General features: G+C 36.6%; 1 protein-coding gene across 1 annotated transcript in view; it reads right to left on the bottom strand.

The window, feature by feature from the left end:
* Positions 1-789: 789 nt before the first annotated feature.
* The window catches only part of hs3st4 (heparan sulfate (glucosamine) 3-O-sulfotransferase 4), a 104,070-nt gene continuing 91,856 nt past the window's right edge, over positions 790-13,003 (bottom strand). The window contains exon 2 of the mRNA XM_038287798.1: positions 790-3,179. Coding sequence (XP_038143726.1) covers positions 2,525-3,179 — 655 coding nt within the window. The 3' untranslated portion in view covers positions 790-2,524. The remainder of the gene's footprint in view (positions 3,180-13,003) is intronic.

The raw sequence follows: 13,003 nt of genomic DNA, 5'->3' as shown, positions 1-13,003 counted from the left end.
GCCGTTTAACATGTGAACCGGTGCAACATTTAAACAATAAAAACATTTGTCTTTACAACTATTCATATCGAGTGCCTTTAGTGATTTCTATTGTAATTAGATGTAAGTTAAAATTTGGAAATAAGTCCTTTTTAATCACTCCTTTAAAGGTGACACCTGAAAGATTGTTGAACCATGTAACATGGCGTGGCACCCTTTGGGAGCCATACAATAAAGGGCAAATTATGATGTTTTCAGTGTGTCAGAATACTCAATGGATTTTCCTCCAGTGCCTTTTTTAAAAACAAGCCAGAGGTATAAATGAAAAAGGCGCAGTGCATATGCGTTTTTGTTAATGAGAGGTTGAACCCAAATTTCCCTTTGGAGAGAAATTCCCTCAAGCCTGTAATCCTAAAAAATGCAAATGACAGCAAAAGAAAATAATCATAGAAAGAAAATTGAACCCTCGTATATCCTAATAACACGATGGGGGGCCGTTTGTGGATTTCTTTGAGCATATTTAAATTAAGGGGGAACTATCGGGATTGGAAGGTAGTGAATACAGTTCATGTTTTAAACCACAGAGACAGACAATGTCACTGAACAAATTATATTTCTACATACTAATGTATCTATGTGTCATACTTGCAACTCAGTTATTTGTAAAGTGCATACTAAGTTGCTTTCCTCCATGAAAAATAAGCTTGGAGGAGAATGAGTGTTAGCAGAGAGACAGGAAGGAAAAGAGAAATGGGAATGATGTAAATGCAGAGACAGTCAGGAAAAAAAAAAAAACACCAAGGGAGGGCTGCACAGAAAAGCCTCAAAGTGGAAGTTGTAACTCTGCAATGGCGCGACTCTGAGGTGAGTGTTCAGGCTTGGTGCTGTAAAGGGCAGCACAGAGCTTACTTTGATTGAATCAATTGCTCTGTGTAAGTAGCTGCTGGTGTTGGCCTCCCTAGGGTGACACAGGGGTCTGCAGAGAGTGAACTAATCCAGCCGTCCATGGCAAGAGAACAAGAAGAATTAGGAGAGCAATGCATCATAGCTGTAGCAACCAGTGATGTGAAGCAGACTGTATTTATTGATGCTTTGACTGTATTGATTGTCTCAATTGATGTAAAGTCCAGAGACAAAGCACAGACACACAACGAGTTATTCAAAACAGAAAAATAAGATGATTGATCGTGGTGCTTCATTGCTTGAGCAAATGGCTAATTTCACAGCAAAACCCTGTTGATCACATCTTTGCTGATAAACTTCGTGTTACACCACATTTAACCGGACAGAAGCGGTCCCGTTCAAGTTAAGCACATACAGTAATGGCTTGGCAATTTACCTGGGCCTGTATGTGGCTTTACCTTGACAGCAAATTCTGTCTGACATTGACTTTATTCCAGCAGCAGCAGTTTATTTAACACACCATTAATCTCTAATGACAGAGGACCGTGCTGCAGCAGATGTTTAGTAACAAACTCCTGCTTGGACCTGTGGTGTTGTTCTTCCCCTTTGTTGACATGTATTACTGTGACAAAAGGGTCATGAGGAAAATAGAAACATAGCAATTAGATGGTAATTTGGCTATGTTCTTCAGGGCTAAAATTCATGTACATAAGGAGAATTGTTATCACACAAGAAACATAAGGACATATTCATGAAATCAAAACTGGAAAACTGAAATATGCGTAATGTATGGCTCTCTGTATACAAATAATGAGTACTGGTAATAATTTTACTGCGCATTTGTTCAAATTTTGTGTGATGTAAAGCACTTTGAGCTGCCTTGCTGCTAAAATATGCTATACAAATAAATGTTTACTTACTTAGTATACTTATGGTTAGGTTTGCGGTAAAAAAAAAATGCAACAGTTGAATGATAGCCAATGTTCTGTATGTTAGCTATTCAGTTTTTTATTTTTGTGCAATCAGAAATTGCTGAGCAACCGGAGCAGTAACAGATGAACACTTTGGTAACTTAAAAGGATTGTCTCAAATAAGAATATGGACAACATAAAGGATAAACTCATGTTAGAGTATAATAATAATTTATATGTTTGCCTTTCACTCTTCCAAAGGAGCAAGACCACATTGAAAGAAATAATACAGAGCACTCCATGGCCTTGGTAGTTGAAATAGAATATCTTTTTTGTGCTGGATGCTGGTGAGTGGGTGTGAGGGCAACCAACAACAGGAAAGTAAAGGGAGAAGAAATGGGCAGAGTTTACCCTTAGGGCTTATGAGGTAAGGACACTTAACTCATCACATGCATTGCCATTGTCAATGTGATTTTTATGAATTCTATGCTTTGAAATCCATACGAATAAATCATCTCATATTCACAAATATAAATATACTTTATATTTAGTATACACAATAACCATTTGCCATCTTCAAGAAAAAGCATGTCAGTAAACCCTTTTAAATGGATAAACACACAACAAGGAGAGCCATGATTGATTGGGGCGCTCAGTTACTCTCTTAAGATGAAGCTGGAAAAAAGATTGTTTGAGTGAAAAGGCTGGTAGTGTGGCTCAGCACTGCCATGCTAGTCCTGAGAGCTACGGGAAACACTGTCCTCCTCCAGCTCCCATTCAAAGTTCTGGCCAGTCATTTGGTAGAACATCATGTTAAAGGGTTTGTAGAACTTGTGTAGCCGCCGAATCACATCTGGCTCAATTTTCGGGTGAGTTCTTCCTTTGGACTTGCCAAGGCACCTTGGGGTGCTGCTGTCCTCTGGCTTTTTTAGACAAGGAAATCCCTTAGTTTTGTTGAAGTAGAAGTGTTTATCTGTGACAATCCGTTTCAGTCCCAGAAAGTCCTGCACTTTGGCCATTTCTCCAGCAGGGTCCACAATCAGCCTCTCCCCACTTACGAAGTGCATTTGGGAAAGAGGGAAGTACTGCATCCAGCTTTCCAGGTGAAGTGCATATATTCCTATACGCAAAGCGCTCCAGGAAGCATCTATTAGCCCAAGCGTCCGGTTCTTAAAAGCTAGAACCTCAAAGGTGGGAATCTCAGGTTTTTTAGATAAGGTCTGTGTATAGTCTGAAATGGCTCTAGTGACAGGATTACGCACAACAATAATAAGCTTGATGTCCTTGGCCATGGAGTGGATGCGCTTGGGGGCATGGTTAGTCACAAAGTAGCTAGGTGTCTTCTCCATGGTGATCTGCCCCTCCAGCGTAGAAGGCATCAGGTCTCTGGGAACAGGAAGAGAAGAAAAAAAAGCTGCTTAGGATAGCATTATCCCTAGTACCTCTTGCTTTGTAAATGAAACACCCAAGGACATTGTGAAAGCAAATTCGGTACATTTATTAGCAGAGTATTATTTGAAATTACAAGAGAAAATAACTGGTATTATCACTGGACATTATGTTGTAAGGAGAAACACACAGCTAATTACATCCATGGAGTAATATGCCAGAGATAAAAGAAGGAAGATGAAACGGCAGGCAAGCAAGTATGCTCATTGCTTAATTGACTCCATCTGTGTTACTCCAGGAGCTGTTTTGGAACTTTAATAATGAGTTCACTGCATATCATTAATACTGGGGTTCCTGGGGTATTGTTTTGTCATACATTTATTATGCATGCCTGGCTCAAACTCTGTGCAGGCAGTTTTATTTCTTATGCACATGCTCTCCCTTTGCAATAGGTGAAAGCAGTTCTATATTTCCCCCCTGTACTACATCTAAGGTTACATGGAAGGCAGCTTTAATTAATTATCAAATTAAAGGAAATGATTGGTAGTTTGCTGGCAGCGGTCTCAGCGTCAGATATTTATCTTGGGGGTAACGGGAAGCTATTTGCAATTGCCATAAATGTTCTGTTCAGCTTAGTCAGTCTGTAAAAGAATATGTACAACAGGACAGAGCAGGGGCAGGTCTTCTTTCCATGGTTTACATTTTTATATCAATAATAAAGCATAGCAATTGCCTTGGGCAAATCCTTATCAAATGTTTACACTCATGTTCATTTCAATCCGTTTGATTTTCTTTGTTTGTAGGCTATGTGATTTAGTGCTAAATTGGTACACTAAATCCTCTGTGAGACATGCAGATTATTTAACAACTAACACATAGGAGAACAGCCCCTGCTTCCTCATGCGATGTTATGTCAAATGAAGATGTAGCAAAGACTTGGCTTTTTTTTACAACCAGTAAGGCATCCTGAAAGTCTCCAAGAACTTCTCCATCACTCCAGTATTAAAGCTTTTTCCCCTTTTGCAGCAGTATGTTTTTTTCCATTATACTTCCCTGCACTACAAACCCACTGTTGTTGCGATATAGTCACATCAATCATTTGCATCTTGGACATATTCTAAATTAACTGTTCTCCAAGAAAGAATCCAATTTAGTCTGCTAAACATAAGAGCTGTTATGCACATATCGACCCCCCTCACACACATTCATCCATGGACACTGGGCTGAAAGTCTCACAAGTGGCCTGGTAATTGCATCTCAGTAGCAGTATTGCCTTCCTGATGGGTAATTTCCCTCTGGATTATGTTTGTCTCTTGACAGTATAGAACTGTGGTTACTTCTGGGTCTGTAATGGGATATCAAACATATCTACAGATAGGTTGGTGACTAGAAAGAGTATTCGTTTTCATTATATTTCCTCACTCGCCGTCTTCCGCCCCCTACAGTAATGAATGGCTAAAGATTTTTGTAACCTTTCAAGGACTTTAGAGTTGTCCTCAATTGAACTTCAAAGTTCAGTAGGGGGTCTGAGGGTGGAACACCAACATGGAGTGGAAAAATAAAGAAAACCAATATTCCACCTTAAATCACCTTGATGCAACCAATATGAGGTGTGGTATTTCACAAGTAATCTTCAGAGCATATCCAATTGACAGGACAGATGTGTGTTCCAAGGTTATTTTTATAAACATGTACATCACACAGCCATTTCCCTAATCATGCTCAGTGCTTATCATCAAACATTTAATTATACAACAATGGAAATGGCACAAGCAAAGCACTTTGTCATTGTGTTCTTGATTAGGAGTCAGTCATGGATCATGTACGTCTAAAGTTTCAGCAGGACGGTCAGGAAGGATAGAAATCAAAACGCTGATGAACAAACTAATTTCTCCATGCATGGCAAATGTCTCTTCTGGCCTTGCAGTCTTGTGGAACTGAAGTAAACAAGAGCAAACAGTTAACTCTCACTTTTTTCCTCGCTCTGCATCAGCTGCCATGCTCAGCACAGGTCATTCAGGTGGGTAGTTAGATAAAATCCATAGCGCTAAACAGGCCTTCGTGGCCATCTGCTGTTTACAGTTTCACATCGAGAAAATAACACACAACATTTATTTTCTTGCATTTTTAACACATGTCTATATATTTATTTACATAGCAAAAAGAAGTGTAAAGACACACTTATAAAGTGCCGTGCTCTTTTAATGAGTAATACCTAGTGCTATATACCTTCGAAGCCAAACCGATTCATCAAGCATTGCCGACAAAAAGTTAACATTTAACAAAATAATCACTTACTGTAAGAAATATATTAATATTAAATGCCTCTGTTTAACTCTGTTTTCCTGTGTTGCATTAGGATCGTGTACAATAATTTGGCTGGACAATCAATTTCACACCTACTCTATGAGAAGTTCAAATCTGGGGGATGCCCAGTCATTTCCAAAGGCAAATTCATCATTCAGAATATGCATTAACTGCAATTATATGACATTTTTTTTCTTTGTCATGAGAGACACTTTTTCTTGTGTGCAGATAATCAAGGTTCCTAGTTGTCCTACCACCCACAGCAAACAGACTTGTGTAGGATGTCCAAGTCCTTATTTACAAAATGGTGTCGTCACCCTTACACATTAAGCAGAAAAATAGCTTTCTCTAAAAAAATATGACAACTGTGAAAGTTTAATAGTAGCCATACACTTTATGACATAGTAATCAAAAACCTAATTTAGGGTTTTATTACTCATTGATTTAAATGACTTATTTAAAGAATTTGGAGTCATACTTTTCAGTCTGGCTATGTATATTGACAAACCGAAAATACGGTTTCATGCGGTTTCATAGGAGAAAGATGGATACTGAAGAGGATCATTTATTTTAAAGTCTTTAGAGTGTGCGTTTCAGTTTGGATAGTTCATCTAAATTGGGATCAAGAATGTAAAAAATGCAGTATTCAACTTCGTAACGATATTACTTTGCTTTTATGTCTTGTCTTTTTGTTTTTTTACATATCGAAAGACCAACTGACAGCCTACAAATTAGATTTCCTGTGTTTTTTTGAGAGTCAGAACATTAATAACAAATCAGTCCTGCAAAGGAACAAGTCACCAATTTAACTTTTAGTTTTATGAGTTCCAGGATTTGGAGTTAAGATAATCTATACTTGATAGTCTACAACCCAGGCACTTGTTTAAAACATTGCACTTATGTTTGTTTTATTTATCCCTGACAAAAACATGTTATGAGCCCCTAACTCAGCTGCATTATCTCCTGACGAGCAATTACATAACATAAAGTGTCTGCTCTTCAAAATGTTTGCGTGTATCAAAGCTTTACTAAAGAACTTGCAGTTTTGGTCAATTTTGCCTTCCTGACTGAACAAAAACTGCATTGTTTCGCTTGAAGGAGGACAACATTTCCCATGAGGACCAGCGTGGTAAAGACCATAGTGTAGTAAAATCTTGAATCCCAGTAATCTGCGGTTGGATTAAACTACATTTTTGTTTCCTGTGGCTGTGTGAAAGATGAATAGTGTTGCGGTAATGAATCTAACTTTGGTGAAACAATGTCATATGATGATGTTGAAAATAAAAATGTAGAACTTTGTTTTGTACCATATTCCTGGACTGCCCCCCTTCATGAAATGCAGATGAAGAAGTATATAGTATATAATTAGATTGATTAGATGATTAAAGTTTAGAAGATTAAAATACTTAGCACCCTAAAGCTATTTCAAGAACCTGAAAGTTATTGCCATTGAAGTTGTCTTTCTTTAAACACATTTCCACACACATTTTTTGTAGATTGCATGAAAAATGGCCACCTATTGCCTCTTAGTCTTTCATTTTTATCGATTAAATTCTACATGTAGACAATCAGTGTGCAAGACTTTATCCAGCTCATGTCTAAAACATTATAACACAATACAAGTATTATAGAGGAGAATATTCATAAAGTCCCATAGTCTTTGGTGTGCTTCCTCCCAAATAACTCCTAACATGGCTAAAATGATCATGTTTCATGCAAACTTATTATTTAAAAAAAAAAAAAAAACTAATGGTTTGGATGCTGACTCAGTAGCAGGAAGGATATAATATGCAATAATGGAACTATTGCTGGTTGGAATAAAATGAAAAGTTTATGCCAGCCAATTTATAAAAACAAAAAGTTTCATTAATTTTGATATTCAAAATACTCCGCTCTCACAGCAACACTCTTAGTAAATCTTATTTTTTGGTATTCGATTGTATGAAAATCATCAAATGTAATTAATGTGAATATTTGTATGGTATTATGCAATGCATGACTATAATTATCAATCAAGCATTCATTTATAAACAAAAGTCAATGTGTAAATTTGAAGGGATAGGTATGATGGTGTACTTGCAAACAATTACACAATTAATTTTCATAAAGTTTGTGATAAGAGCTGCACAAGTAAATAAAGCAAAGGCTTGGTTTTACAGCAAAGTGGATAAAAAACCCAAAGCCTAGTCAAATGAGTCATGTGTTGCTTAGCCCTACAGTAGATGATAGAAACATGTTCAGAAAAAAAGGCCCACTGGCCAGAGCAATGGGTCTGTTGTGGAGTAGGAGGTATTGTAGTGCAAAGGTGCAACTTTGGGCAGGAAAACAAAAACAGATCCATTTCGAGCAGTCAGAGCAGGCTTAAGTAACAGCAGAGAAGGTTTGTTTTTGTTTTCTTCAACCTAAATCTGACCTCCTCACAGCATTATAAGAGTATTTCTTTGATGGTCATGCCTTCAAGCTACTCAGTAAATATTCTTATGTAATATCTTGAAAGCAGAAGAAAAATTGCTAAACTTTAACTGGTCATTCAGTTAAAAATTCTTGTGGCTCGAGGTATGGGACTTGAAAGAGATGCATGTTTTGTTAGGTCATGTATTTGCAAAAAATAAAAGGCCTTCTACATGCCCTAATTAACATCATACTCTTTTGTCCTTACTATCCATTGGAATCTTTACAAAATTATTTATTTTATATCATTATTTGATATAAAATTAATTTTATATCATTATTTGATGATATTCCCTTTATCTTCTATAAAGCATATTTTGCTTTAGCTGTCAAGTTTTTTAAAATAAAAAATGTATAAAAATAGATTTGAACACAGTTTCTTTTTTCTTTACTTGAAGACATGAAAAGAGGCAATATGATAGAGTATATTAAATATTTTATCAGTCTGCTACAGCTTTTGAGCGGCGGCAAGAACAAGCCAGCAAAATCAGGCCAAGACCACTTATCATCCTTCAGTTAAAGCCACTTTGTTTGGCACTGTATCATCACACACACACGCACACACACTATATATATATATATATATATATATATATATATATATATATATATATATATATATATATATATATATATATATATATATATATATATATATATATAAATATATAAAACAATTATATGCACTGTTATGATTTTATTGACTATATGTTGTTAGAGCTGTATTACGTTTCATGCACAAATAAACCCTCATGGGGGACTTTATCTTTTATTTTGTAAAATGTTCAGTAACTTGTAAGAAAACAGGAAAATGGCAAATTACATGTCAGCAACTCAAGGACTTTGGGCATGTAGAGATAAATAAAATTTATTATTGAAGCTCTAACCAAGAAAAATGGCAATACTGATCGGAACATTTTCAAAACTGATGATCTACTTGAAAGGGGTAGACTCTTTTGAGACTAGAGAAAGGCTAACCTGGCATAAGCCAGGTAAACCATGTTAAATGGGCCGTGAAAAAATGCTGATGTTGCTAATATGACTCAAGTCGTGAAAACTCTCACATTACTTTTTTCTCCTAAAAAATCATTTTCAGAAGGATTGTATAAGGATTGTACCAGGTTATGAATCCTTTAAAGGTGTAGCATTATTATACCAGTTATTCATAGTTTTTTTAGTTGCATTTCCTTGACATGCCTGTTTGCAATGAAATGTGTGCATTTGTCTAAACCTTTATGTAGTTTCTCTCCTTTCATGAGCTGCAAAGTTCTCTGAAAACTGCAGCAACTTATTTTCATATTTACGCAGATTGCTGTTCTCAGTGCTGTCTGGCAAAGCCTTGTGTTAATAGCAGCAAGAATCCTTTTAGCACTGTTATTGCTCTGAAGTTGACGTCATTAGCGCTTTGAACGATGCAGAAGACATGCAGCCACTGTCTGCGCTGAGATATCACTGTACAAATTACAGTTCCGATTGAAACCACATTTAAATCTGTTCATTTTCTTCCTTTTAAATTAAGTTCAGAGACACTTCATGTAAGTCTTTCATTTCTAAGTAAATTTTGTGTAATTCACTGAGATTTGCGGTTGTAATGTGAAAAAAGTATACATTTTAAGAAGTATGATTATGTTTGTAAAAATATTAATTGGTTCTTTACTTTTTTTTTTACAATAGCTGTTAACTTATACGGACATATGCCTTTCAAACCTCTTTGTTAGTGACCTGAGTTAAGTATTATATGTTGTACTGCGACATCAACAATAAAAGAGTTTAACTTATTAAAACATCAAAAACCTTTCTGTCTTTAAATAGGTTTGCTATCTGCTTCTGCAGAACTGTGAACTTGAATAGTTGAGGACAGCAGGGACAGCTGGTCCTGATCAAAACTTTATTTAAAACCTACTCTGTTCCTGAGTTCCCCCAAAGACCTTCCTCCTTCCAACAGTGGATAAGCCAGATACTTCTCTGATCGCATTACTAGACTGAAGTGCTCTGATCTGAAGCTATGCTCAGATGGCCATTGGAGGTAGAAGACTGAACTAAATTAAGGCAATGAAGGAAATAGAGAGAAGTTTTCAAAAAGCAATTCATATTTATCTTTCAGTTTCTTGCAGTAAAAGATTTTTTTGAGCTACAAGGCAATCCAGACAGGGAACAGAAGCAGTCTTCTTTACATTATAGACCCTAGGATGATTTTTCTAATCCTTTTATGACTGCCTATACAGAGCTTTTCTCTATCTTAATTTAAAAAATAAGTATAAAACACATATCTGTATAAGATAGTTCATCCGTGCAGTGGAAAAACTCAAGAATGTGTCTCTTCTTTCAGAGCATAATCTTCTTTTTTGTTCTTTACTAGCTGGCCACACATTTTATCCTATAATAGGCTAATAGAAGTACTTGCGGATGAAAACCCCTGAACTTGATCTGTATTGACCTTGGGACTCAACCAGTGATATTTACAGCTAAACGGAAGCTGTCATGACATTCTAGTCCCTTTGAGGGAGGATTAGCAAACAACAGTACTTTCTAATTTGATGGTCAGACCAAAAACAGAGGCATTCTACAAACACAGTTTAAAGGCAGCACAGGGCATGTTGCGGTTAACAAACAAATCAATATGAAATACATTTTTCTGTCTTTTTTTGGAGGTTCTAAGAGCTTTTTTTTAATATAAAAGACAGACTTTTTTGCATCTTTAAATGATATTCACTTAAAGCCTCAAAATCGTATTTAAATGCATATTAGTTATTTTGGGTTTTATTTTTTTTTTAGCACAAAAAGCAACTTTAATTGAAAGTTACACCTGAGTACATTAAATATTGCAGATCCTGTTCAGTTGAGCAGAACCAATTAATATGACAGTTTGAACATGATGTATTTGCTAGCTTGAGAAAACTGGCTGGATCCAATCATTTAAGTCAACCGCTGACAAAACTCTGCACCTGTTTGCAGCATATGGGGTAGCAGTTTCAATGAATAGCCATTAATTTGCAGTATTTTGCCTAGATTAGTTAGCAGCCCTAACCAAGTAACTGCTGTAACATGTGGATATGGAACTCTGCTGTCATATATGAGAAAACTGCATAAATGCAGTATTTCATATAAAGCTGAAGCTGACCGGTAATTGCTATGAAGACGAATAGGAAGGCCAACAAAAGCACTCCACAAGTCTGAATTCTTAAAAAAAAGTAGAAGAAATTTAAGTTGATTATTACATTGATGGAATTATACTTCTTTTTTTTTCTTTTTTTTTTTTTTTTACCTCTTCTTGCTTTCTTTCCCAGGTGGTTAATTTCAAGCCCTTTTAATGACATGGTTTGTAAAGTATCCGACCCTGTCAACATGTAGCCCATATTTAAGGCATAGAATATTGAAAAACTCTTAGAATTTAAAGAATGATAGAGATATAACAATAGGCACTATTCTTCCTTTCCTTTTTCTGTTTCATTATAAAGCTGTAGGTCAGTCTGACACCAAAAAGAAGAACGCCACAGGAAAATTTGTGAACAATAAGTGAAAATGACTGGAAAGACAGATGGAAGGATTTTAGCTGTCTTTGCCATAACAAGAAGTGAGAGCTGTAGCTCACAATAATAGCAAGATCTCCTTTACCCTGCCTTCTATGGTTTCTTAGAGCTTTTTCATTCAACTTTTAACCAATTGTGGGGTTTTAACAATTAAAAGTGATCATTCTAATACATTTTTTGGATTGGATTTTATGTGATGGATGTTTTTTATTCATTTCATTGGTTTTTAACAAGGAAGCTTCAGTACAGCAAATAAAGCATCAACTGCAGTCTTCTTTTGTACTTGGCCCCCATTGGTGAATACTTTGTAGAACCAGTTTCAAGTATAGGCCTAACTGTAGTTTGTAAATGTTTTGGTATTGGAGAATATCAGCAATTTATTTAAAGTTTGATATCTAACCTGATGTTCTTAGTGAAATACCCTAAATCTAGCTACATGTGATTGGATTGGATCACTGAAGAGCAATGTTTCAAACTCGCATCAGATTCCTAACTAGATTCAGTTCTGGTTTGTTTTTATAGAAATATTATACTTATTCAATTCAATTCAGTTTATTTATATAGCGCCAAATTCACAACACATGTCATCTCAAGGCACTTTACAGTTCAACCAGATCATACAGTCAAATTGATACAAAGTTTTCTATCTAAGGAAAACCAGTTGATTGCATTGACTCATTGACTCAAATACAATCCCCCACACTAAGCATGCTTGTAGCGACAGTGGAGAGGAAAAACTCCCTTTTAACAGGAAGAAACCTCCAGCAGAACCAGGCTCAGTGTGAGCGGCCATCTGCCGAGGCCGACTGGGGTTCAAGGAGACAGAAGCAGAGATACAAAAAGCAGCTGTAAAAGGCGGCCCCGTCCAGGAAACACACAGCCAGGCAGACGAGCTCCAAGGCAGCTCCCATGCCAGAGGACGAAGAGAGCACATCCACTCAGTCACGGTCAGAGAAACAGGACCACACTGGAAAACAGGCCGATCTCCAACATCTATTAACAAGGGTGTTGATAGAAGCAGCACAGCTGATGTTTTTTTCCAGGATGACGTCACAGCCAAACAGGAACAGACGAGGCAAAGCTACTCTGAGAAAAAGCAGAGAGAGCAGAAGGTTAGAGATTGAACTAACAGATTCTGCAGAATAGGAGAACAGAGAGAGAATGAAGCAGAATGATGAAATGGGGGTCCCTATGTCCTCCAAAAGTCTAAGCCTATAGCAGCATAACTATAGAGATAGCTCAGGATAACCTGAGCCACCCTAACTATAAGCTTTATCAAAAATGAAAGTTTTAAGCCTAGCCTTAAAAGTAGACAGGGTGTCTGCCTCACGGACTAAAACTGGTAGTTGGTTCCACAGGAGAGGACCCTGATAACTAAAAGATCTGCCTCCCATTCTACTTTTAGAAATTCTAGGAACCACTAGTAAACCTGCAGATTGAGAGCGAAGTGCTCTGTTAGGAACATAAGGAACAATCAGATCTCTGATATAAGATGGAGCTTGGCCATTTAAGGCTTTATATGTGAGAAGGAGG

This window comes from Cyprinodon tularosa, unplaced genomic scaffold, assembly GCF_016077235.1.
Source record: "Cyprinodon tularosa strain WSP-4 unplaced genomic scaffold, ASM1607723v1 ctg246, whole genome shotgun sequence".
NCBI classification, from domain to species: Eukaryota; Metazoa; Chordata; class Actinopteri; order Cyprinodontiformes; family Cyprinodontidae; genus Cyprinodon; species Cyprinodon tularosa.
The sequence above is the reverse complement of the archived record's forward strand: the minus strand, read 5'-3'. Positions and strand labels throughout refer to the sequence as shown.